The following is a 26,825-nucleotide window of genomic DNA, read 5'->3' on the forward strand; positions in this document are numbered from 1 at the left end:
TGCGACATTGCAGCTAAAAATATACACTGTTACTGTGATAATGACACTGGCAGGGAAGGGGTTAACACAGTGGGTGATCAAGGGGTTAAATGTAAACCTAGGGGAGTGTTTCTAACTGGGGGAGGGTGGGCTTTTGAAATGATCATAGAGACCTGTGATCCTATATAGAAGGATCACAGGCACTCTGTGATCATTCCAGAGAGAAGAACGGTCAGCTGTGTTTACAATAGGTGACCGTTCTCTCTCAGCGGGGAGCGATCGCAGGTGGACGGCGGCAATTTAGAGCCACCAGCCCCGTGCATCGGAGTCCCTGCTGCCGAGTGGGGGGTGGGAGCGTGCTACCGGCAGCGGCACTGGCCCCCTAGCAGCAGGCGCACAAGGAGGGGCTACCTGCCACAGTAAAACTGCAGTAGGCAGTCCTTAAGTGGTTAAAGAGGAGTTCCAGCCACCTGTCAAAAAAATAAAGGTCAGCAGCTAAAAAAACTGTAGCTGCTGACTTTTAAAGAACAACCACTCACCCAGCTGTCTTCATCCTCTGTCCTCCCTCGGCGGTGCCTACATCTTAACTATGGGCACCCGGCTGTGACAGCTTAGGGCTTCACAGCCGGGTGCCAACTACACATGCGCGAGTCGCACTGCACATTGGGAATGGTGGAAGCTGTCTTCTGGGATCTGTCAGTGTCCCAGAAGACTGCAGGGGTAGGGAGAAAAGAGAACTTCCGTGCAGAAGTGAGAGGCAGGTACCTGTCGAAATTGTGTACCTGCTCCCCCCACCCGTGCTTCAAAAGTGCCAGTTGTGCAAGAGGAGTGGAGAACGAGTCCTTAAAGCGGAACTTTCCCTTTTTGGTGGGGCTCCACTTTAAAGAGAACATTTTCATTTGAAAAACGACTATGCCAATATTGTGTGCTAAGAAAAAATGCACCCACCATTTTATTCCCTAGAGCCTCTGCATGTTTGGGGGTTCTATATAGTTTTCAAGCAAAAAAATATGTTTTTTTACATGAAGGGAAGGAATGCCAGAATTGTCCCAAACTTGAAGTGGTTAAAATGGCCTCCCAGGCAGGCGGAAGCAGCTGCCTGGCCATCTATGGACAATGGTTGGACGGCAAAGTCATACATATATACATACATACATAGTTTGCATATACTGTTTAAAAGTGACCCTGTTATAACATACAACATTCCAGAAGTGGCAATCTCCTGGGTCCCCCCGTAGATCTTTTTGGTTCCTCCTGTTGAGATTCACATCAATTTTCTATTCTATAGTGATGTGAAGGCACTAGAGAGGAAATAATGAGAGCGGTGGGTGATCCAGAAGTTTGACACTCCCAGAAGTTTTGGTTTCCTTGCAGACTTTGAAGGAAAACCCTTACTGAACAGAGCAGCATTCTTGCAGCATGGGCAGTAAAAAAGTAAGTCCTCTATCTCTTATCTTGCAGGTCTACTTGTTTATGAAAGTTGTATGTTATGACAGGGTCACTTTAAACTGCTTGTAAAATTCTGACATGAAATATGAATAAAGCATATCCCTCTATTTACAGTAGTGTGCTTTTTGTCTCAATGCAGAGCACTAAGTGTCATTTGTGTCTACTGCCTCATTCCTCTGCTATCTGCATAAGTCACGTCTTGCAGGTTCTCCTGACACCAAGAGATAAAAGGTGACAGGGGAGGGAGCTCCAGCACACAGCCTGTGACTGGCAGCCACATTTCTGTTCCTGTGTTCAATGTGAAGGAAATGTGTCTCTTCCCTCCAGTCAGCTCTCAGCTCTCCTCACTGAGCTCTGCATAATGTGACTTTAGCTCCCTGCCCCCTGATTTCTGAAAGCTCAGACAAGCTGTATAAATTCTGCACTTTAAATGGCTGGAGAGAAGAGATAACTGCAGCTAAACAGGCACAACTTATGTAGAAGGATCTATAGAGGAGGAGGGATATATGTAGGAGGGTGTTTGTAAGAGTTTATACTAACAAAAAATTGCAAGACACAGTCCTGCTATGGTGGACTTTAGTGACACTAACATGAGACAAACTTCATCTATTGGTAAAAATAATCCTTTATTAGACGTATGATCATTTTTAACAATAGATCAAGTTTGTCTCATGTTAGTGCCAATAAAGTCCATCATAGCAGGACTGTGTCTTGCAATTTTTTGTTAGTTTATACTCTATTAGGATGCGGCACTGGTAAAGGTCTCTCTTTTTTATTTTTTCTAATTAAGGGTTTAGAACCACTTTCAGGATGCATGTGTTAGCTCATGCTATTAGAAATGAAATGTGTACTAATTGATATTTTATTATTCACAGACCTCTATATTCACTCCAGCTTTTGGCTCCGAGACAAAGGTTATGATTAACAGCACTATGAAAACAAAAGAAGTCATTGAGCAATTATTACATAAGTTCATGGTAGGTAGCATGTGCCCAGTATCCTATCTTTATATTGTAATGGATGTAATCAATGGTTACATATATATATATATATATATATAGTACAGACCAAAAGTTTGGACACACCTTCTCATTCAAAGAGTTTTCTTTATTTTACATAGTTACATAGTAGGTGAGGTTGAATAAAGACAATAGTCCATCCAGTTCAACCTGTGTAGGTGTGTGTGACTGTAATCATCTAACATAGCCCTTTATCTCCTGATCCTTGAGATGCAAGTCTAAGAGTCTTTTGAAAGTCACCATACTACCCGCAGAAACCACCTCTTGTGGTAGACAATTCCACAATCTTGTAGCCCTAACAGTAAAGAACCCCCCACGTTGCCTGAGGTTAAAACGCTTCTCCTCTAATCGCATTGTATGTCCTCGAGTCCTCATGCAATTCCTTCGAATGAACAGCTTTTTTTCTAAGCTGAGATCCCCATTAAGATATTTATAAATTGCTATCATGTCCCCTCTCAGACGTCTCTTCTCCAGGGAAAATAAATCGAGCGATTGCAGCCGCTCTTCATAGGTAAGGTCCTCCAATCCCCTAATTAGTTTAGTTGCCCTTCTCTGGACTCTCTCCAGCTCCAACACATCCCTCCTGAGGACTGGCAACCAGAACTGGACAGAATACTCCAGATGCGGTCGGACCAGAGTTTTATAAAGTGGAAGGATTATAGTCTTATCTCTGGAATACATCCCTTTCTTTATGCATGCTAATATTCTGTTGGCTTTGGAAGCTGCCGCTTGGCATTGCATGCTGTTGCCTAATCTATCATCAACCAAGACTCCCAGATCTTTCTCCATTTTTGAGTCCCCCAAGGGTTCCCCTCCTAACATGTATTGTGTTTTTATGTTTTTGGTCCCCAAGTGCAAAACCTTACACTTCTCCACATTAAACCTCATTTGCCATGTCGCCCACTCCGTAATTTTGTCCAGGTCATTCTGTAGGATATCTGCTTCATGCTGTGCAGTTATTGCCCTGGCCAATTTTGTGTCATCTGCAAAAATTGATAACGAACTACTGATCCCGTCCTCAATGCTGTTTATGAATAAATTGAACAAGGTTGGTCCCAGGACTGAGCCCTGGGGCACCCCGCTTACTACCTCAGCCCAGTCTGAGTATGCGCTGTTTATTACCACCCTTTGGACACGGCCTTTTAGCCAGTTCCGTATCCAAGAGCAAACCCTGCTGTCGATACCTGCAGACCTTATTTTATAAATTAAGCGCTTGTGGGAAACTGTATCAAACGCCTTAGCGAAATCCAAGTACACCACATCCACTGGTCTCCCCCTATCTAGCTCACAGCTCACTTCCTCGTAGAATGCTAAGAGATTGGTTTGACAAGAACGCCCATTTGTAAACCCGTGTTGGTTACTACTGATGATGTTGTTGTCTTTAGCATACTCTACGATATAGTCCCTTATCATCCCCTCCAAAAGTTTACATATTATTGATGTCAGACTGACAGGCCTATAATTTCCCGGGATATGTCTCTGGCCCTTTTTGAATATCGGAATCACGTTAGCCTTCCTCCAATCCCCTGGTACATCTCCTGTCCTAATACTGTCAGCAAAGATTAGGAACAGTGGTCTAGATATAACCATACTGAGTTCCTTGAGCACTCTCGGATGTACGCCATCCGGGCCTGGTGATTTGTTTGTGTTAAGTTTATCCAGTCTTTCCCTGATTACCCCCTCTGTTAGCCATAGTGGCAAGTCCTGTGTATTACTACTAATCATACAGTCATGGTCAGTGTACCCCTCCTTTTCCTGTGTAAAGACTGACGAGAAAAAAGCATTCAGCACGGTTGCTTTTTCAGTGTCCTCTGTAACCATCCTCCCATCATCGTTAATTATGTGTGCAATATGCTCTGCCCTAGTTTTTTTGCTGTTGATATATTTAAAGAATTTCTTTGGGTTTTTTTTACTATCCTCCGCTATTTGTCTCTCAAAGTTGATTTTAGCCATCTTGATTTCGTGTTTACACTTCTTATTTTCCTCCTTGTATTGCTGGAAGGCCGATACTGTGCCCTCTGATTTATATTTCTTGAAGGCCAATTTTTTTCCCCTAATAAGTTTTTTAACGCTACGGTTTAGCCAGCCAGGTTTGGCTTTGTCTCTTCTAAATTTATTCCCCATAGGAATGCACTGCAAGATGCCTTTGCTTAATATGTTCCTAAAGCATTCCCATTTTTCCTCAGTGGTCAGGGATCCCAGGGTTTGGTCCCAGTTTACCCTTTCCATCATTGAGTACAATTTTGGAAAGTCTGCCCTTCTGAAGTTTAGGGTTCTTATGTTCCCCACTTGCCTTTTTATATTGTTATTTATACTAAATGTGATCATCCTGTGATCGCTAGAGCCCAGATTGTCCTGGACTCCTACCTCCGAGATTATGTCTGGGTCATTAGTGATCAATAGATCCAGGATTGCATTCTCTCTAGTAGGGGAATCCACCAACTGTGACATGTAGTTATCCTGTAAGGTTTCCGTGAATAGACGGGCCTTATGCGAGTGTGCAGTCCCCTCTTCCCAGTCAATGTCGGGATAATTGAAGTCCCCCAATATGATGACTGATCCCAGTTTTGCCGCTTTACCTATTAGTGCTAAAAATTCCAGCTCTACCTCCTCCCCTTGGTTAGGTGGCCTATAGCAAACCCCCACAACTACTTTTCCCTTATCTTCTTCCCTATCGAGTTCAACCCACACAGATTCTAAATCCATGCTCATCCCATCCGTAATGTCACTCCTTTCTAGCACCTTTATATTGTTCTTGACATAGAGACATACCCCTCCCCCTCTTTTTCCTACCCTGTCCTTCCGGTACACAGAATACCCTTGGATATTTGCCAGCCAGTCATGTGAGGGGTCGAACCAAGTTTCTGTTATTCCCACAAGGTCTATGTCCTCCTCATGTACTAACATGTCCAACTCATCCATCTTATTAGCTAGGCTCCTGGCATTAGCATATACCCCTCTTAGTTTTACGGAAGTTAAACGTGATTGGCGGTTATGTTTATTTTTGTTTGGTCTGCTGTTTTCCCGCACAGACCCGCCAATTGATGTTGTTGACCTAATGTCGCTGCTGACCCTACAACTGTCTTCAGTCCTCTGCTCCCTCCTGACTGATTCTACTTCTGAGCCCTCCCCCCCGTCTCCTAGTTTAAAAGCCCCTCCAACTCGGTGGCCATCTTTCTCCCCAAAAGAGCTGTACCGTCCCCATTAAGGTGCAGCCCATCCTTACTAAAGAGCCGGTAGCCGACTGAGAAGTCAGCCCAGTTCTCCAGGAACCCAAACCCCTCCTTCCTACACCAATTCCTCAGCCACTTGTTAAGTTCCCTAATCTCCTTCTGCCTCTCCTGTGTGGCTCGAGGTACAGGCAGTATTTCAGAGAAAACCACCTTGGAGGTCCTTTTCCTCAATCTATTACCTAAGTCCCTGAAATCGTTCTTAAGGATCCTCCACCTACCTTTAACTTTGTCATTAGTGCCCACATGCACCATGACCGCTGGGTCATCCCCAGCCCCGCACAACAATCTGTCTGCCAGATCTGCGATGTGCCGAACTCGGGCGCCCGGTAAACAACAAACTGTTCGGTTCACGAGATCTTTTTTACAGATTGCCCTCTCTGTCCTCTTGATAATTGAGTCCCCCACTACCACAATCTTTCTAACCTTTCCTGAGTTACGGCCCCCCTTCTTCCTGGAGCCGCCCCTCCCCTGGCAGCTGGGGGAGGGTGCATGCTCCAGCTCTGCCACCCCTGAGTTGATATCCCCCTCAACCTGCAACTCGGCAAACATGTTAGGGTGTACCAACTCAGGACTGGCCTCCCTGACACTCCTCCCCCTAACATTCCTAACAGTCACCCAGCTGCGTACCTCTGCTGCTTGCGTCTCCTCTATTCCTCCCTCCTCTATGCTGACCCCTGCCAGCGCCTGATGGGTAATGTCCAAGCTCCTTTCCAGGTTGTAGATGCCACGCAGTCTTGTCACTGTGTTCTCTAGATCCACGATGTGGGCTTCCAGAGCAACAAGTCGCTCACATCTTGCACAGCAGTATTCGTCCTCGATTGTTTCATCAAGGAACGCATACATGCCGCAAGAAGTGCACTGAGTGGCATCCCCAATCCTGTCGGACATTATTACCCACTACTCTATGGGGATAATGTTAACGGCCTGCTCTTCCTTACCTACACTACCTCTAACTTCCCTGGTACTAAACCTGGGGTACCCACCAGTCGCTAATACCCTCACCAGTCACTAGATACTCACCAGTCGCAAGGATACTCACCAGTCACAAGGATACTCACCAGTCGCAAGGATACTCACCAGTTGCAAAGATACTCACCAGTTGCAAAGATACTCACCAGTCGCAAGATACTCACCAGTCGCAAAGATACTCACCAGTCGCAAAGATACTCACCAGTCGCAAGGATACTCACCAGTCGCAAAGATACTCACCAGTCGCAAAGATACTCACCAGTCGCAAGATACTTACCAGTCGCAAAGATACTCACCAGTCGCAAAGATACTCACCAGTCGCAAGGATACTCACCAGTCGCAAGATACTCACCAGTCGCAAAGATACTCACCAGTCGCAAGATACTTACCAGTCGCAAAGATGCTTACCAGTCGCAAAGATGCTCACCAGTCGCAAAGATACTTACCAGTCGCAAAGATGCTTACCAGTCGCAAAGATACTTACCAGTCGCAAAGATGCTCACCAGTCGCAAAGATGCTCACCCACCAGTCGCAAGATACTCACCAGTCGCAAGTCGCAGAGCACCTCTCAGTCTATAGTAACCCCTTAGTAGCCTGTATTGCCTGTAGTGTTTGTACTTGTATGTAGTTTGTACTTGTAGTCCCCCCACCAGCCCGCCCCCCTACCAGGAGATCAGATCAGATTGTTTCCAACTTACGTCCCTCGGTCTCAGTCTGGTCCCGGTCTTTGTCTCCCCCGCACTGGTTCCCTGGTCTGAGGCTCCGAGCTCCTGTCTCCTGCTTCCTAGTGCGGCTTCCCCCGCTCTCCTCCGCACGTGCGGCTCCTGCCGCCGGCTGTCTCCCGCACTGCTTCTGCTTCCTAGTGCGGCTTCCCCCGCTCTCCTCCGCACGTGCGTCTCCTGTCCCCGGCTGTCCCCCGCACTGGTTCCCTGGTCCGAGGCTCCGAGCTCCTGCCCCCGGCCCCCGGCTTCCTAGTGCGGCTTCCCCCGCTCTCCTCCGCACGTGCGGCGGCTCCTCCTCCTCCTCTACACACACACACAGCTCTCAGATCTCCTCGCTCTCCTCGCTGCGTGTCGTTTCCATTTCCGTTACCGGTTTCAGCTGATATTTCTTTCATGACTATGATAGTCTTTCATGACTATGAAAATTTTAGAGTCACACTTCAAGCGGTAGTCACCTGAAATGGTCTTCCAGCAGTCTTGAAGGAGTTCCCAGAGATGCTTAGCACTTGTTGGCCCTTTTGCCTTCACTCTGCGGTCCAGCTCACCCCAAACCATCTCTATTGGGTTCAGGTCCGGTGACTGCGCAGCACCCCATCACTCTCCTTCTTGGTCAAATAGCCCTTACACAGCCTGGAGGTGTGTTTGGGGTCATTGTCCTGTTGAAAAATAAATGATGGTCCAACTAAACGCAAACCGGATGGAATAGCATGCCGCTGTAAGATGCTGTGGTAGCCGTGCTGGTTCAGTATGCCTTCAATTTTGAATAAATCCCCAACAGTGTCACCAGCAAAGCACCCCCACACCATCACACCTCCTCCTCCATGCTTCACGGTGGGAACCAGGCATGTAGAGTCCATCCGTTCACCTTTTCTGCGTCGCACGAAGACACGGTGGTTGGAACCAAAGGTCTCAAATTTGGACTCATTAGACCAAAACACAGATTTCCATTGGTCCAATGTCCATTCCTTGTGTTCTTTTGCCCAAACAAGTCTCTTCTGCTTGTTGCCTTTCTTTAGCAGTGGTTTCCTAGCAGATATTCTACCACGAAGGCCTGATTCACACAGTCTCCTCTTAACAGTTGTTCTAGAGATGTGTCTGCTGCTAGAACTCCGTGTGCCATTGACCTGGTCTCTAATCTGAGCTGCTGTTTACCTGCGATTTCTGAGGCTGGTGACTCGGATGAACTTATCCTCCGCAGCAGAGGTGACTCTTGTCTTCCTTTCCTGGGGCGGTCCGCATGTCAGCCAGTTTCTTTGTAGCGCTTGATGGTTTTTGTGACTGCACTTGGGGACACTTTCAAAGTTTTCCCAAATTTTCGGACTGACTGACCTTAATTTCTTAAAGTAATGATGGCCACTCGTTTTCCTGTACTTAGCTGCTTTTTTCTTGCCATAATACAAATTCTAACAGTCTATTGAGTAGGACTATCAGCTGTGTATCCACCTGACTTCTGCGCAACACAACTGATGGTCCCAACCCCATTTATAAGGCAAGAAATCACACTTATTAAACCTGACAGGGCACACCTGTGAAGTGAAAAACATTTCAGGTGACTTCCTCTTGAAGTGTGACTCTACAATTTTCATAGTCATGAAAATAAAGAAAACTCTTTGAATGAGAAGGTGTGTCCAAACTTTTGGTCTGTACTGTGTATATATATATGTTACTGCTGCAACTTATTACCTTACTCAAAATGGTTAGAATAGACTGCTTTAAAACTACACTGACAATAACTTTAAGAAATATTAGATAACAAGAACATATAGAAGCAAACCGAGACTAGAAGAGTAAATGTGTGTTTAAATCCTAACAAAGGACACAACTTTTTAAAATATGTGGATATGATGGTGAGGAGTTAATACCACAGATTTGCCTTGCTGTCTGTGTCCCTGTTAGTGGGATTTCCCTCAAATTGGAAAGATATCCTCTAAATTCCTGTTGAGTCTGCAGTATAGAAAGTGGACAGAATACCCCCTCTTCAGATGGCAAAAAAACAAAAGAAAAAGATTTGGCTTTAGATATACCTTAACCTCTTATCTACTGCTGTATGCAGGGCCGGTGCTAGACTATTTTACGCCCTAGGCAAGACCAGCTACTTGCCCCCCCCCCCCCAAAAAAAAATAAATAAAAAGGGAAAGGGTTAAAAACTCCTCTATGTAATAACCAGTGACCCTGATCTGATGGTTCCTCCATGTTATGCTGTCATACCCAGTGACCCCCATATTCCTTCATGTCCTTATGTCCCTCTATGTCACACCCAGGGACCCTGATGTTTTTCCATGTCACATCCTGGGACCCCGATATTCCTCAATGTCATGCTGTCATACCCAGTGACTCCAATGTTCCTCTATGTCACACCAGGGGCCCCTGATGTTCCTCCATGTCATACTTGGAGAGACCCTGATGTTTTTACATATTACACCTGGGGACATCAATCCCCCATGGCACACAAAGGGACCCCAATTTCTCGGGGCACACATGGTGACCCGAACCCCTGTTACTCCCAGTGACCCCTATCCCCCATGTCACACCTGGTGACTCTGATTCACCATGGCAAACCTGGTGACCCCAATTCCCTTTCACACCAGGGATCCTCCATGTCACACCCCAGGACCCCGATCCCCTGTTCTGGGGACACCCACTGGGCAGTATGAAGAGAGTGGTCCACACTCTGCCCTCCTTCACCGTGATTCCTTTTCCCAGGAAACTCCTCTCCTGGACCACAGTGCTCACCACGGCTCCAACCGACTCGTGGTGGATGGAGAAGCAGCAGTCAGTGCCGAGCTCCGGCTCAGGTTCAGCTCTCCTCCGCTCCCTGCTTAATATCGACCCAGGGACATGTAAGGCTGCCCACCAGCTCAGTGCAGAGTATCAACTCCTGCTGGGGGTTTAGGCCACTCAGCTCCAGCCAAAGAGGATCATCATGCAGGCAGCACTCCGGTGGGCTCCCTTCCTGCCTATTGCCCCCCCCCCCAAACAGTGGTGGAAAGCCAAGGCCTGGTAGTTCTGCCACTGCCCCAGACACCTATTATCTTCCTCTGTCCCTTCTTCCTTGCCCACTGCCGCCTCTCCCCTCAGCTCACAAGGATCATTAATGATGGCGAGAGAGTGCCGACTCATGGCTGCGCCCCTAGGTGGCAATGCGCCCTAGGCGGCTGCCTAGTTTGCCTAGTGGAAGCACCGGCCCTGGCTGTATGTCTTTAAACAGAAAAGTAGTGGACACTTATTTCTGCAGTGATGTTTATACGTAAATGCCACTACAAAAAAAAAAAAAAAACATTGGGCTTTCTATGGAAATCGTACAGAGCCAATTGAAGCATCTCTATACCATTGGGATCGCTGTGTTTATTCAAAGGGAGACCCATCAAATTGATAACATATGTATGTAAACAGTGTAGTGTGCCCTCCCCTTCTCTCACAATGGAAGTAGGAGAGGGAAGAGCAACTAATGAATTAATAAGTCATTCTTTCGATCCAGATCACTGTACATATCACATCAGCAGCGAATTCCAATAAAGTTTTTTTTTTTTTTTACCCTTTTACCCTCCCTCCTGTGACCTGTTTTTTAACCCTTCACCTCCTTTATCCTGGGCATCTGCACATTAAGCCCCCTAAGTCCTCCCACTGTATGTACTCTTTACATTAACCCAGGGGTCTCAAACTTGCCACCCACCAGCTGTTGCAGCACTACAAGTCCAATCATGACTTTGCCTATGGGAGTCATGCTTGTAACTGTCAGCCTTGCAATGCCACATGGGAATTGTAGTTCTGCAACAGCTGGAGGGCCACCTTTTTGAGACCCCTGCATTAACCCCTTCACCATCTCCTCCCTCTGTTTATTACCAGTGCACTGTATCTAGTGGACCATTACCAAGCTTCATGTCTTCACTACATTAATACCAGCATATTTCTTAATTTCCAAAAAATTGTGGCAAAAAGAAACGTGATCACATTGTGGTGTCTACTTTCAAAAATGGGTAATTTTTGGGATATTTACACTGTAATGGCATTTTTCTTTTTTTTAACGGAGATTAAAGGAAACAAGTTGTTTTTTAATATGTTTGTCTTTTTTCCCATGTATACTAAAAGATAAAATATCAGCTTTATCTGGCTCCAAAAAAGTCATAAAATTTATATTTGTACAGTGTTTCATGACAGAGTAATTGTCTGCCAAAGTATCACAATAATTGAAACTGAAAAATGGCTTGGTAATGATGGGATAATGTAGGCTAGTACTCTAGCTAGCGGTTAAGAACAGAGAAGCCATACCAGACACGTTGACAGCCGAATGATATCCAAAATGAAGGAAATGCAGGGCACTGTGAGAAAGGAGCAAGCTATGAAAATATTTGGCCTATTACCATTTTGCTAAAATAATAAAATAACTACACCTTTTTAGATATGGAAAAGAATGTAAGATCATAGTGATGCATCTCTCCTGCTTTTACTCATCCACATAAGTAGTAGTGGTATACTAATTCTATTGGCATTTATAAAGGTAGGGAGCACAAAGCCCAGTAATGCTGATGTTGTGCCAATTATAGGAGAATCATAGGTAGAGTGAAGAAAGCTTTTAATGCTATATTGTGTTACCTATGAAATTAAATATTTCTTTTTTTTTTCTCACAGATTGAAAATAGCTCAAATGAATTTGCACTATATATTATTCATGCATCAGGAGGTAAGCATGCATGAGTCTCACAAATAGTGTTACTTGTTATAGTGTGAAAAGCTCCAACATATAGCAAACACTTTTGAAATGTAACTCCAATGTTTGTTCGTAGTAGTTAGTCACTGCTGCAGACTTCTCCAGCACCTGTCCAAATGGCTTCCTTGGTTCTAATGAGTGATGGCAACATACCTCAGCAGTTATAGCCCACGGGTACCTCAGTAGTCATAATCCAATCACCATGGTGTCATGTGTCAAGGCAAATGTTGATTGTGCAAGAATGTGACAGGGATCTTAAATTTTCTTAAAAGCACCATGTTCTCCACTTTACTCTCCTCTTCTTTTTCCCAGAACCCCTTCCCCTTACTTTCCTTCTCCCTTCCTTTCTTATGTTTCTACTCTCTTTACACGCTTGACACTAGGGTGTTGATTTACCAAAACTAGAGCACACTAAATCTGGTGCAGCTGTGCATAGGAACCAATCTGCTTTAAACTTCAGTTTGTTCAATTAAGCTTTTAGCCCCGGTTCACACTGCCGTGACTTGTCATGTGACAGAGTTCAAAGTCACATGAAAAGTCACGCCCCCATTACCTGAAATGGAACTGTTCTAATCGGTGTGACTCAAGTCGCTCAGACTTAGAAAAGGTTCCTGCACTACTTTAGGTGCGACTTCAATATGATTTGCATTTGACTTCTGTTAAAGAATTTGCATGCAAGCCGCGATGAAGTCACACAGGGATGCCAGATTCAAAGTCACACGAAAGTCACGCGACCTTGAAGTTACGGCAGTGCAAACCTAGGCTAACAGTAAAATCTGGTATCCGCCATGCACAGCTGCACCAGATTCTGTGTACTCCAGTTTTAGTAAATCCTTCCCTTCGTTTCTTCTTGTTGCTCACCACTGACTGATGTTGATGTGTGCGCCGGTGTTGTAAAATTTCATCGGCCCCCTGAAAATTCCAGACCCTCGTCACTTCCGGTGACGCTACGTCACCACCACAGCTGTTGCGAGCCCCGGTGCGCATGCGCACAAGACATTTTCCTTGCTCGATGATGCGACGGTGTTGTAAAATTTTCCCGCGGCGGTGTTGTCGTCCTACCTCAGCCCCTCCTCCTCCTCTCAGTCAGCTGTTAGCAAAGTCTTAAAATCTCATCGGACCTGGAAAATTTCTTGTGCGCATGCGCACCGGGGCTCGCAACAGCTGTCGCTCCAGCTGGTGGTGACGTAGTATCACCGGAAGTGACCGGAAGTGATGAGGGTCCGGAATTTTCACGGGTCCGACTAAATTTTAGAACACCGGCTTATCACACCTGACCCCTTCATTTTATAGACTCTGTTCTTGGTTGCTAAGGTCAGTCACGAATGTTACTGTGCTTAGGTATTTTTCTTGGCAACTGACAAAATAATTGTATATATTAGCAATGCCAGGGCTATTTTTTCTCAGAAAATAGGGGCAGGAACTCAACCACGACCACAATGTAGGTGGCTCCGACTCTCTCACTTGCAGGGAGATTATCCAGTGGGGGTGTCAGCATCCGCACGGCACCTGCATCCCCCTTGTCCCCATCCTGCACTCAATAAGAGCTGCTCAGGAGATCATATCTGTGGCAGCCATTGGGAGACAAGCTGTCACTTGTAAACCAAGAAGCTGGACTTCTGGGTTTTCAAGTGATAGTGTGAGCAGGGAGCAGAGGGCCTGAGCCAGAGGTGGTGGAACTAAGTTCCACCAAGTTCCAAGTGAAAAAAAGCCCTGAGCAATGCAATGTGATCCCTGTTTTTTTTTTTTTTTTTGGTGCGTTGCATACACCTTGCTAAGTTCTACAAACCAGAGATAATTGTATTTCTGACTTTTGCTTGCTTGAATCTTAATAAAAATATTGAACAAGAAAACCACCATGTTCCAATATTCATAATACATTCACCATGGTACCATGACACCTGGAGCTGGTGTTAAATATTTAAGGTAATAGTTGTCAAACTACTGCAGCAAATATGTTAAGACACCATGTTATGGGTAACCGATGGTGTTTAGGAGCCCCAAGCTTCTTTAGGGATAGTTGTAACCCCTTGTGATGTCTCTTGTATTTGCTGCAGTTTGTAATTTGTTCCTCCTCATCTGAAGCCGGTGCCATGTTGAGTATTATCTTCCATTTTCACCGCGCCCTTTCTAATTCTCACTGCCGTAATCTCATGCATTCACAGTGAGTTTGTAGCCAAGCCTTATTTTCATTGTGATTACTATGGCAACCCTGTCTGGCATCGCAAAATTCCCAATTGAGCTCATGCTCTTGTGGAATTGTGGAGCATTGCCACAGAGAGGCTGTGAGCGAGGCACGGCATGTTATTGCAAGGACTAACAGCAGAGGAAATGTGCCGTAAACGTGACGGATTGCAAGAAAAGTAAGTAGGATAGAAGAGCTCTAAAGACAGTGAGTTGCACAGTATGTGTTGATTATTTAAATGAGTAGAATTGAAATTTTAGAGTTTACTACCACTTTAACCCTCCTGAAACACAGAGCAGCATCTGTCTGTAAAACTGATAAAAGCTGGTATTGGCAATTTCATCCATAAAGCAGGGGTGCATACAATGTACGCCCAAATACTCACTTTCCCCATGCTCTCCTGCTGCTCAATTGCTCTTCAGTCCTAAGCATGTGTAAGCTTCATGTTTGGTGGTTTTGAAGCTTACACTGGGTTGATGGCGTCATCCTTCTCTCCAAATGATCCAGTCTGTAAGAAGGGGTTACTATCGGAAGAGTTTTATTTTCTCACAGGGGCAGAGCAGAGTTGTGTGTGAGATGAAAAAGAAGGCAAGATGAAGGAGTAGTGTGGGCCTATACTGAGGGGTGCATGTGGGGTGAGAAAAAGAGAACGGCGCACCAAAGAACAAAAAGTCTCTTGAGGAAATATTTATAGACAATAAAAGTCCAATGTCCACTCATGGCTGCTCGTTCCTGAGAGCTGGATGTAATCACTGCAATAAAGACCATGAAGAAGAAAGGAGAAAAGCACAATCTCAGTCTAGTATTAAGATGAAACATTTATTCACACATAGTAGGCAGCTCACATAAGAAGGGGTTTAAAACACTCATCAATGGAAGGACACCACTCTGTAACACCTGAGAGGAGCCGAGACCCCCCTTCTCCATCTCGCCAGTGACGGCTGGTGCTCAAAATTTTTTTGGGGTTGGGGGGCGCAAACAGAAAAATGGAATAGGCATTGCTTTGCGGCAAAAAACGCAGTAAAAAATTGTGTGACTTTGAGGTCACAAAAGTGTTAAAGGAGCCTTCAGTAATCAAGGTATAGTGTGCCCCCTTCAATGCAGAGTGACCAGTGTGCCCCCTTCAATGCAGAGTGACCAGTGTGCCCCCTTCAATGCAGAGTGACCAGTGTGCCCCATCAATGCAGAGTGACCAGTGAGCAGTGTGCCCCCATCAATGTAGAGTGACCAGTGATCAGTGTGCCCCCATCAATGCAGAGTGACCAGTGACCAGCGTGCCCCCATACATGCAGAGTGACTAGCGTGCCCCCATAAATGCAGAGTGACCAGCGTGCCCCCATAAATGCAGAGTGACCAGCGTGCCCCCATAAATGCAGAGTGACCAGCGTGCCCCCTTCAATGCAGAGAGACCATCGTGCCCCCTTCAATGCAGAGAGACCAGCGTGCCCCCTTCAATGCAGAGTGACCAGCGTGTCCCCTTCAATGCAGAGAGACCATTGTGCCCCCTTCACTGCAGAGTGACCAGTGCACTTACCTGATTTGCAGTGGTGGCTTCTCCTCAGTCCCCCGCGTCTCCCTGCGTCTCCTCAAGTCCTCCCGCCTCCTCCTTGGCCAATGGCATGGGTTCGCCTTTCGGCCAATCAGGAAATGGGTCTCGGACCCGCTTCCTGATCTGCCAGGAGGAGGATCCGTGTAACAATAATGAATTTTCATTCGCTATTGTCACACAAATGGGTGGGCTAGGGCGCAGTGCTCTGCGCCCCGGACCCACCCTTTTCTGAAGCCTATTAGAGCCTCTGGCTCTAATCGGGTGCTTCAGAAAAAAAAAAAACCCATTGAACTCTATGCATCCGGCGCCTCCAATGCACCAGCCGCCACTGCATCTCGCTATCCTTGGATGGGACCAGTTCTGAACTGTGTGTTTTTTATTCCAAAGCTGTGGAATGTTGCACTGAATATACAGTATCTCACAAAAGTGTGTGTACACCCCTCACATTTTTGAAAATATTTTATTATATCTTTTCATGTGACAACACTGAAGAAATTACACTTTGCTACAATGTAAAGTGGTGAGTGTACAGCTTGTATAACAGTGTAACTTTGCTGTCCCCTCAACATAACTCAACACACAGCCATTAATGTCTAAACTGCTGGAAACAAAAGTGAGTACACCCCTAAGTGAAAATGTCCAAATTGGGCCCAAAGTGTCACTATTTTCTGTGGCCACCATTATTTTCCAGCACTGCCTTAACCCTCTCGGGCATGGAGTTCACCAGAACTTCACAGGTTGCCACTTGAGTCTACTTCTACTCCTTCATGACGACATCACGGAGCTGGTGGATGTTAGAGACCTTGCACTCCTCCACCTACCCTTTGAGGATCCCCACAGATACTCAATAGATTTTAGGTCTGGAGACATGCTTGGCCAGTCCATCACCTTTACCCTCAGCTTCTTTAGCAAGGCAGTGGTTGTCTTGAAGGTGTGTTTTGAGTCATTATCATGTTGGAATACTGCCCCGGAGCCCAGTCTCCGAAGTGAGGGAATCATGCTTTGCTTCAGTATGTCACAGTACATGTTGGCATTCATGGTTCCCTTAATGAACTGTGGCTTCCCAGTGCCAGCAGCACTTATACAGCCCCAGATCCGGACACTCCCACCACCATGCTTGACTGTAGGGAAGACACACTGGTCTTTGTACTCCTCACCTGGTTGCCGCCACACACGCTTGACATCATCTGAACCAAATAAGTTTATCTTGGTCTCATCAGATCATAGGAGATGGTTCCAGTAATCCATGTTCTTAGTCTGCTTGTCTTCAGCAAACTGTTTGCAGGCTTTCTTGCAGACCAATTTGATGCAGTGTGCGGCATATGGTCTGAGCACTGACAGGCTGACACCCCACTCCTTCAACCTCTGCAGCAATGCTGGCAGTACTCATATGTTTATTTTCCAAAGACAACATCTGGATATGACGCTGAGCACGTGCACTCAACTTCTTTGGTCGACCATGGAGAGGCCTGTTCTGATTGGAACCTGTCCTGTTAAACCACTGTGTGGTCTTGGCCACTAAGCTGCAGCTCAGTTTCAAGGTCTTGGCATTCTTCTTACAGCCTAGGCAATCTTTATCTAGAGCAACAATTATTTTTTTCAAACTTCCAATAACCAGTATGAGAGAGTGAGAGCGATGACACCAAATTTAACACACCTGCTCCTCATTCACACCTTAGACCTTGTAACACTAACAAGTCACAATTTGGACATTTTCACTTAGAGATGTACTCACTTTTGTTGCCAGAGGTTTAGACATTAATGGCTGTATGTTGAGTTTTTTTAAGGGGACAGCAAATATACACTGCTATACAAGCTGTACACTCACTACTTTACATTGTAGCAAAGTGTCATTTCTTCAGTGTTGTCACATAAAAAGATATAATAAAATATTTACAAAAATGTGAGGGCTGTACTCACTTTTGTGAGATACTGTGCATACAGTATATCCTGTTCTACTGAGAAAATTGTACACAGTAAACCAGCTAAAGGAAACTACTGTCTATGTAATGCTGAGTATCATTATACTAGAACTCCACTGACACTCAGGTCCAATCTGTACAAGGGGGAGAACTGTTAGCAACACGTTTTGGGATAGGAAAAGTGATAATCAGCTACAAGGGTCATACAAAATTGTGATCAAATAGGTTCCCCGGTGTACCATATAGAAAGTCTTGATACCTGTGTCTCATTGGCCCTAGCTACATCGAACTGTGAATATACAGTGCCATGCTGTAGACCTATAAGTACAAATTATAATGCATCAAAATGAAAATAAATCACAAATGAAAACAAAATGTCTGAGTATATAAAATATAATATACTGTATCCAGTCCACCATTTACTTAATTCCGTGTGCATCATTTGTATTTTTAACACCACACTTGCAAAAACTCTCAATGATAATTTAAAAAAAAAACACAAATCCCAAAAAATATAAATGTCAGTGAATATATAAATTACAACATGTTATATCCAGCCCACCATTTACTCAAATCTGTGTGTATATTGTGTATTTGGAACACCACACTTGCAATCCATGCCTTTATACACCATGTACTGTCTCCTCTGCTTTGATTTTCATTTTGATGTATTATAATTGATTCTGATAAATTAGGTTTTGCATATAGGGGAATTAATATTTGCTAAAATAGGTATATTGCGTAGTATACTGTATATTGGTTATAGGTATTTTATATATATTTGGGGATACATTTAGGGGTTGATTTACTAAAACTGGAGAGTGCATGGTAGCCAATCAGTTTCTAATTTCATCTTGTTCAATTAGGCTTTGACAAAAAAAAAAAACCTGGAAGCTGTTTGGTTTCTATGCAGAGTTGAACCAGATTTTGCACTTTCCACTTTTAGTAAATCAACCCCTTAATGTCAACTGCAGTATTGTCAGCTGTTTTTAATTACACTCGACTTTGCGGGAATATCAGAAACCTGGTTTGACAGCTCACAAAACTGGCTGGCAACTCTCCAGGAGTATTCCTTGTATCGGAGGCTAGATGGGGAGGGGGTGTGCCTGTATATCAGGAATGATTTGCTAGTGAACATGAGGGATGACATTGCAATTGGAGCAAGGGAGGAGGTAGAATTCCTGTGAGTGGAACTTCAAATGGGGGGAAAAAGTGGGAAATTAATAATGTGTGTATGCTACAAGCCTCCTAACCTGAAGGATTTGGAGGAATTGGACCTCCTATCACAGTTAGAAATAGTGGCAAGGCAGGGCAATGTCATCATAATTGAGGACTTCAATGATCCAAATATTGACTGGGCAGAAGGAACAGCTCACTCATTTAAGGCCCGTCATTTCTTAAATACCTTACAGGACAACTTCATGTTCCAATTGGGGGGTGCCTTGGCTACAAAGAATGCTTTGCTAAACCTATTAATTACAAATAACACAGATCTGGTCACACATGTGGAAATTTAGGACAAATTGGGAACTAGCAATCACAGGATTATTACATTCAGCATACATCATAGGAAAAGGGGATAGGAGGGTAGTACAGGAACACTAAATTTCAAAAGAGCCAACTTTTATAAATTGCATTCAATGCTACAATGTATTAAATAGGACCAAGTCCTAGAAAGTTGAAACACTGAGGAAAAATGAGAGTACTTTAAGAACATATTAAATCATGATCTGATGGGGGGGATCAGCATGGGTCGATATTTATCGGCCCGCGTGGGTGTACCTTCAGATAAGCACCATATTTAACAGTTATGCGAACTATGATGCTATGTTATATTACAGTTGATGTATCTTTGGCATACCTTTGTATAAAGAATTTACAAAAAAAAAAAAAAGAACATATTAAATAAAGGTATTATTCCAATAGGCAATAAACATAAAAGAGTGAGGGTTAACCTGGGTGTCTAAACTTTAAAGTAAAAAGTCATATTAAAGAGAAGAAAATGGCCTTTTAAAAAATATAAAGTTGAATGGTGTTTGTCAGCATTCCAACACTACAAGGAATGCAATAAGATATGTAAGAACACAATCAAGGTGGCCAAAATAGACTACGAGAGGCACATAGCAGAGAAGAGTAAAAAGAAAATTCCAAGACATTTTTATATTAACAGTAAAAAACAATCTCAGAGCACATTAGCCCCATAAAGGAAGATGAAGGGAAGTTGGTTACAAATGGCAAGCAGAAGGCTACTGTACTAAATGCATTCTTCTTCTCAGTTTTTACAATGGAAGGAGGGGGGGGTTATATATTTGGTAATCAGGAAAGACTGTACCATTAATTCATCTCAAAATGTACCCTTGTAGCTAACAGAAGAGAAAATTAGAAAAGCTTAACACAAATAAATCACCAGGATCAGATGGCTTACACCCGAGAGTCCTCAAAGAACTCAGTCAGGTGAAAGCCAGACCATTATTCCTAATTTTTAAGGACAGCATATTGACAGAGATGGTACCAGTTATATTGGTGAAAGGCCAACCTGGTACCAATATCTAAAAAGTTAAGAGATATATTCCTGGAAGCTACAGGCTAACATCAATAGTATGTAAACTTTTGGAGGGGATGATAGGAGACTATATACAATAATTAGCCAATGAAAACAGTATAATTAGTAGTAATCAGCATTGCTTTACAAACCAATCTGTTAACATTCTACGAGGAAGTGAGCTGCCATCTAGATAAAGGAAGGCCTGTGGATGTGGTGTATCTGGATTTTGCAAAAGCATTCGATACAGTCCCCCATAAATGCCTAATTTACAAATGGAGGTCTGTAAGCATAGACCATTGGGTTTGTTTATGTATAGAAAACTGGCTACAGGGGCACGTCCAAAGGGTGGTCATAAATAGTGTGTACTCAGACTGGTCTGGAGTGGTAGGTGGAATACCCCAAGGATCTGTCTTGGGACCGATTCTGTTTAATTTATTCATAAATGATATAGAGGTTGGGATAAATAGCTCAATCTTAGTTTTTGCTGATCATACAAAACTATGTAGGGCAATAACTTCACAGCAGGATATAGAAAGAAGACCTTAATAAAATAAAGGGGTGGGCAACTACATGGCAAATGAGGTTTAATGTTAAAAAATGTAAAGTAATACACTTGGGGGCTAAAATATAAGCGCAAGCTTCCCTCTAGGGGGAGAATCTCTAGGGGGAATTCAGGAGGAAAAAAGATCTGGGGGTCATAGTGGATGACTCAGCAATGCCATGCAATGTCAAGCTGCAGCAAGCAAAGCTAGCAGAATGTTATCATGCATTAAAAAGGGAATTACCTCCAGAGATAAATATCCTGCCAATTTATAAAACTCTGGTGGGGCCACATCTGGAGTATGCCGTTCAGTTCTGGTCACCAATCCTCAGGAATGATGTGCTGAAACTGGAGAGAGTCCAGAGAAGGGTGACAAAATGAATAACGCAATTGGAGGACCTTAGTTACAATGAACGACTGCAAGCACTAAACGTATTCTCCTTGGAGAAGAGACGCTTGAGAGGAGATATGATAACGATATACAGATACCTCAATGGTGATTCTAGCATAGGAAAAAACTATTCAGTCTCAGGGAGTGTAAGAAGACACAGGGCCACTCACTAAAATTGGAGGAGAAGTGGTTGAACCTTAAGCTGTGTAGGAGGTTTTTTACTGCTAGGGCAGTAAGGATGTGGAATTTACTTCCACAATCAATAGTGTTAGCGGGAAAAATTAATAGTTTAAAAAAACTCTTGGATGTGCATCTTAGTGAACACAGTATACAGGGATATGATAAAGGATTTTTGACATGAATGCACACACACACACACAGGTCGAACTGGATGGGCTAGTGTCTTTATTCAACTTTACCAACTATGTAATTATCTAACTAGGGTGAAAGCGCAGCCCATGTAATTAATTAATTCAGTGCATGTGGTTTGATACATGGTGTAGGCTTTTTGGTGCATTGTTAAATTACATAATATATAACATAATAAAAATTCTAAAATATATTTACCTTTCAGAAAAGAAAAAGCTGAAGGACACAGAGTGCCCCTTATGGGAGCGACTCTTACAAGGTCCTTCAGGAAGCATAGCAAGAATGTTCCTCATGGACAGAGAGGCAGAGGAGATTAGCAGTGATGTAAGTACTTACTGGTACATCAGTTCTTACTTCTTAGCTATTTAAAGATTTCAAATATGCTTTTTGTTTTCCTCTTTTGGCAGGTAGCACAATACATTAAGTTTAGTCTTCCACTTTTAGAAACAATATTGCAGAGGTTAAACGAGGAGGAAGAAAGGGAAATTCAGAGAACTGTGGATAAGTAAGTACCAGCAGTTTATTTGACAATAAAGTATAGCAATCCAGTTTTCATGTTTTACACTTAAAGTGCACCTGTGGCTGGACTATAGTTGTTAAAGATTTTTTTATATATTCTCAGACAGTGAGTGCCTGAATATAACCTGAGCATAAATTTCCAATTGGTTTCCCATGCCTGGGAAGCCTCAGGTCCCGAATACAGCCTGCGATGCAGGGCAATGCCTCTATGCGACTATACACACAGATGCTTCTGTGCATTGGCTGTTACCTGTGTGTACATCATATTTTCTGAATGCAGAAGTTTGGGAAAAGCCTCATACATGTATGCGTGGGTGACTACCATGGTACAGAAGCATTGGTGCTTAGATGACAACTGAAATTTTATGCCCAGTATATTTTAAGCCTTTAGGGCACGAGGCCTTAACATTTTTTTTTTATTGTTTGTTAAGTATGTGCACATATTTGAATGTCCATAAATTGGCCACAGTTTTACTACAGACTTTCGGCATATGGAGTTTGTTAAATATGAGCAGTGTACTGGTAATGATGTAAAACGTACATTTGATTTAAAAATAATATCTTGTGATATAGTAGTGTAGGTCTTATTGACTGTATCATTCATTTATTTTAATTTCTAGGTACATCTATGAAAAGTCTATAATGCTTCAATACCTGAATATGAAAACAGTTAAAAAAACTGAGACTACGGTTTAGCTGTCTAAATACATTTTATAAAGAGAAGCAAAAGTAAATATTTCAACAGCATAGAGTTAAGATTCTACAACCACTTCAAGTCACTACAGAGGCTGCACTGTTGATTAGCAGAGTCCCATAGAAGATAAGAGTTGGAAAGACTTTGAATATTATATTAAAAACAACACATGTACCTCAGGATGCAGAACTAAGCAGTGTGATTTATTTAGTAATGTATTAATTCTTAAAATCTATGTAATAGGTTAAAACATAGTTTATTAAAAGAAAAGAAATGTCTACATCAGTTTTTCTCCACTGGGGTGCCGTTTGGGTTACCACCGAGGGTGGGGGGCACGGTAATGGGGCTCTATGATGGGGTAACTCTGTGGTGAAGGGGAGACACTGATGTTATGGGGTACTCTGTCATTGGGGTACTCCAATCTGATGGCAATGGGGGGGGGGACTCCCACATGAAGGGGACCTCTGATAAGAAAAGGTCTCTGATTTAAAGGGCGGTTGTGATATGATGAGGGGACCTCTGATGTGATGTGGGAACAATAAGGTGAAGTTAACTTCATCAAGGCTGTGCATCATTCCAGGCTCAGGTTTCTCATTGATAAGTAATATTTGTGATTTGTACAGCTTAGACACGGGGGTGCTTTGAGATTTTGCGTACTTCTAAAGGATGCCCCGACTATAAAATTTTTTAGAAACGCTGGCCTACATTATTATTGTTTGATTCATTTTGGATTTTAATGTTATTCTTTTGTAAAGCATTTTCTGTTATATAAGAGGGCAGTTTTAAACACGAATTACCATTTTTTTTTTTGTATGTATTGTTATAGAGATTTTAAAGATTATACACTCCAAATGCAAACCTTGTCATCATCCTAACCCTTTTGCTGTCACCAGTTTTTCACATTCTCCATCCAACAATATTGGTTTAACCCACCATAAATTTCATTGGCAGGAAAAGAGTTAACCCTTCTCTCTATAAAGTGTTTTTTAAGGACTGTAAGCTAATGTATTTATTGATTATAAAAGGTGCTTGTTTGTTGAGCAGTGTAAATATAGATTGGGAAAAAACACTTTCAATTCAACAAATCACACAATTTTATTTAATAAGTGTATTGAATTTCACATATACGAAGAAATAAGCAGTTAAAACACAACATTGATTAACTGTAGAATTAGACAAAACCTAATTTGTCCAATCTATATGAACATTGGTGAACAAAAGGAAAATTATATAGATATATACATACATATATACAGTATATCTATATATAATATAGATACACATATATACAGTATATATATATATATATATATATATATATATATATATATATATATATGTTTTTTTCTGTTTTCCTAAACTGAATATATTTTTAGAAATAAAATATATATTTTGTGATTAATGATGCGTGTTTTGTGGGATTTCTTTTCTTTGGTGGCTAATAGTCTAAAATATGTGGCACAGAATGTGATTGTTGGTACAGACTGTGTAATGGCTGGAACTTGTAGCTCTACAGGGTTAGGAAAAATATTACTGGGACACATAACTAAATTTACAGTTACAAAGAGTAGTGTGGCATGCTGGAAATTGTAATTAAAGTACACTGGGTGACTTAACACACACTCAACACAACCTAAAGTTGATGACATGGTGGCGTACATTACCCCTCATGGATACACACTTTACACATGTCCAGTATCTCACTCTATCTTTATATTGACATTCATGCTAGGAATTAAAATGTTACATTCCTACCAATATACATGCCTTCAAGGTTTTATCTCTTCTGCTGCTAATTCCAAGACAGCGGTTTAGCGTTTTTTTGGCCTGCAAAAGAAAGTAACGCTTCTCTGCCTTTTGGCTAAGATCAAGTGTAGTATCTGTTCTTATCAGTTGGTATGGACCTTAGCTAGTACCAGTATGACCAAAACCCGGAGCGCCTGGACGTCACTGGGGTATGGGGAGTAGGTCATCCGGGAAAGCATGTAGGGTCCGTCGCCTTCTGATTTGAATGGGTTAAGCTGTTCTTACCAGTTTGAAGGGGGCAAGAAAGCCGGTCTGTCCTGGAGGCCGGTTAGTATTGCTCCTGGATGTAATTGGCTGAGGAACTGGGATGGCGATGGGAGGGCTTTTCCTCCTGGGTTGAATCTAGCCTTGCAAAAGGCTTGTCCCCAGTTGAAGGTAGGCTCTCCCTAAGCTGTTCAGGTTCCGATGTCTGCTGGTAGGGATAGGCTGCACTGGTCTGGGCCGAAGGCTGGGACCAAAAAAAGCCTGTGGTGTATGTGCCCCTGGGGTGGCAGCTCAGGGGTGCCGTAATTCTCACTGGTGAGGCGCAGTTCATCTTTGAGTTTTTGGCACCTTGGTCACTGCACCACATACACACTTTTTTCGCACCTGCCTCTTGGGACAGGCCTTTTGGCTGGCACCAGAGGAATTTTTATTCCTGGCCGGGGGGCCTGTCAAGGTTTTGCACTTTGACACTACCCACACTTCTCCACTTCCCCTTCCCCACTCTTTTCTGTGTTGTGTGTGTTCACAGTTTGTCCTTTTTTATGTGGCGGTGTATACTTTCACAGCAGGACTTGTATGGCGTAGGTCCTCCGGCCTGCCCTGAAAGTCTTGGGAGGGGGTGGATATGGAGTTCTGGCTAGGTTCGCCCTCTCCCATGGGGTCTCCTTTCGGGGGAGCCCCACCTAGTACTTGGGGTGGGCTGTTTCGGCAGTCCTCCCAGAGAACGGGGTCTGCCTGGTTTCCGCCAGGCAGGACCAAGTAAGTACCTCAGTCTCTGTCAGGAGCCTTGCGCCCCGGGGGATCAGGGTTAGGGCCTTCCCTCTTCGGAGAAGGCTATGTGTACGCCTTGTGCACTTTTGTGTTTCCCACGTTTGTGTGTGTGCACTTTTTTTATGCACCGGGTGTAGCTTTTGAGTGAGTTTCACACACAAAACGGGCTTTAAAAAAAAAAAAACTGTGTTACTTTAACTGACAATTTTGCAGTCATGCAACACTGTTCCCACAAATAAAGCTTTCTTTTGGTGGTATTTGATCACCTCTGCTTTTTTTTTTTTTTTTTTTTTTTTTTGCGCCATAAACAAAAAAAGACTGACAATTTAAAAAAAAATAAAAAAAGCAATATTTTTAACTTTCCACTATTAAATATTTAAAACATGAGCTAGATGGTATTTTTTCAACCTGACTAACTATGTAACTAGGTATATCCAATAACAAAATTGAAAAAAATAAGAATTTCTTCAAAAATTAAAGCCAACATGTATTCTGCTACACCTTTTTGGTAAACAAAAATCCCAAAAGGCATATATTAATTGGTTTGCACAAAAGTTTTTTTTTTTTACTAGTAATGGTGGGGATTTGGGATATTGCAGCGGGCAATCAGACACAAACTGACACTTTTGACACTTTGTGGGAACCAATGACACTAATAAAGTGATCAGTGCTAAAAATATGCACTGTCACTGTACTAATGAGTTAGGAGTTAAACGTCTAGTGCGATCAAAAGGTTAACTGTGTGCCTAACCAGTATTTTTGTGTAAACTGCTTGCTGCTTTTACTAAGGGAAGTGAGATATTTTATTCCCTGCTTTGCAGGGGCACCAAATTCATTGATTACCCCGTCAGAATGGAGCTCTGCCTTGCTTACATAGGCAGAGTTCCGTTCTGTGTCTCTTCCTGATCGGCGGGCAGCCAGTGCCGGGTAATGGATGTCAGCGGGCACATGCCAATTGACTTATGCTGTGAATGATCACAGCAAAAGCAGCCATCCAGTGGCGTGCGTGTGCGCCCCTCCTAGACAGAAGTGCAGGATATCTGCTATAGGGCGATCCTTAAGTGGTTAACTTGCAGTCTAGTAGCTTGCCTAATAGTGACTTCATCCAAATTACATTGTGCAGATTGTTGAAAACCTAAATCAAAAAACTTGTGAAGATCATAACAGATAGACATTTAAAAAAAATCATAGTGTGTTTAGCTCCAGCAAAATACAGTATATGTGGTAAATAGAGGATAAGCATGAAAAGA

The 26,825-nt window shown here is 43.2% G+C and overlaps 1 protein-coding gene across 3 annotated transcripts in view; it reads left to right on the top strand.

The window, feature by feature from the left end:
- The window catches only part of RASSF6 (Ras association domain family member 6), a 106,294-nt gene extending 83,181 nt beyond the window's left edge, over nt 1–23,113 (top strand). For all 3 annotated transcript variants that reach the window (XM_082274285.1, XM_082274284.1, XM_082274286.1), the window contains exons 7-11: nt 2,304–2,405; nt 12,001–12,052; nt 21,787–21,905; nt 21,989–22,086; nt 22,721–23,113. In XM_082274285.1, coding sequence (XP_082130411.1) covers nt 2,304–2,405; nt 12,001–12,052; nt 21,787–21,905; nt 21,989–22,086; nt 22,721–22,796 — 447 coding nt within the window. In that variant the 3' untranslated portion in view covers nt 22,797–23,113. The remainder of the gene's footprint in view (nt 1–2,303; nt 2,406–12,000; nt 12,053–21,786; nt 21,906–21,988; nt 22,087–22,720) is intronic.
- The last annotated feature ends 3,712 nt before the right edge of the window (nt 23,114–26,825 follow it).

Source organism: Pelophylax lessonae (assembly GCF_965119305.1).
Source record: "Pelophylax lessonae genome assembly, chromosome: 1".
Classification (NCBI taxonomy): domain Eukaryota; kingdom Metazoa; phylum Chordata; class Amphibia; order Anura; family Ranidae; genus Pelophylax; species Pelophylax lessonae.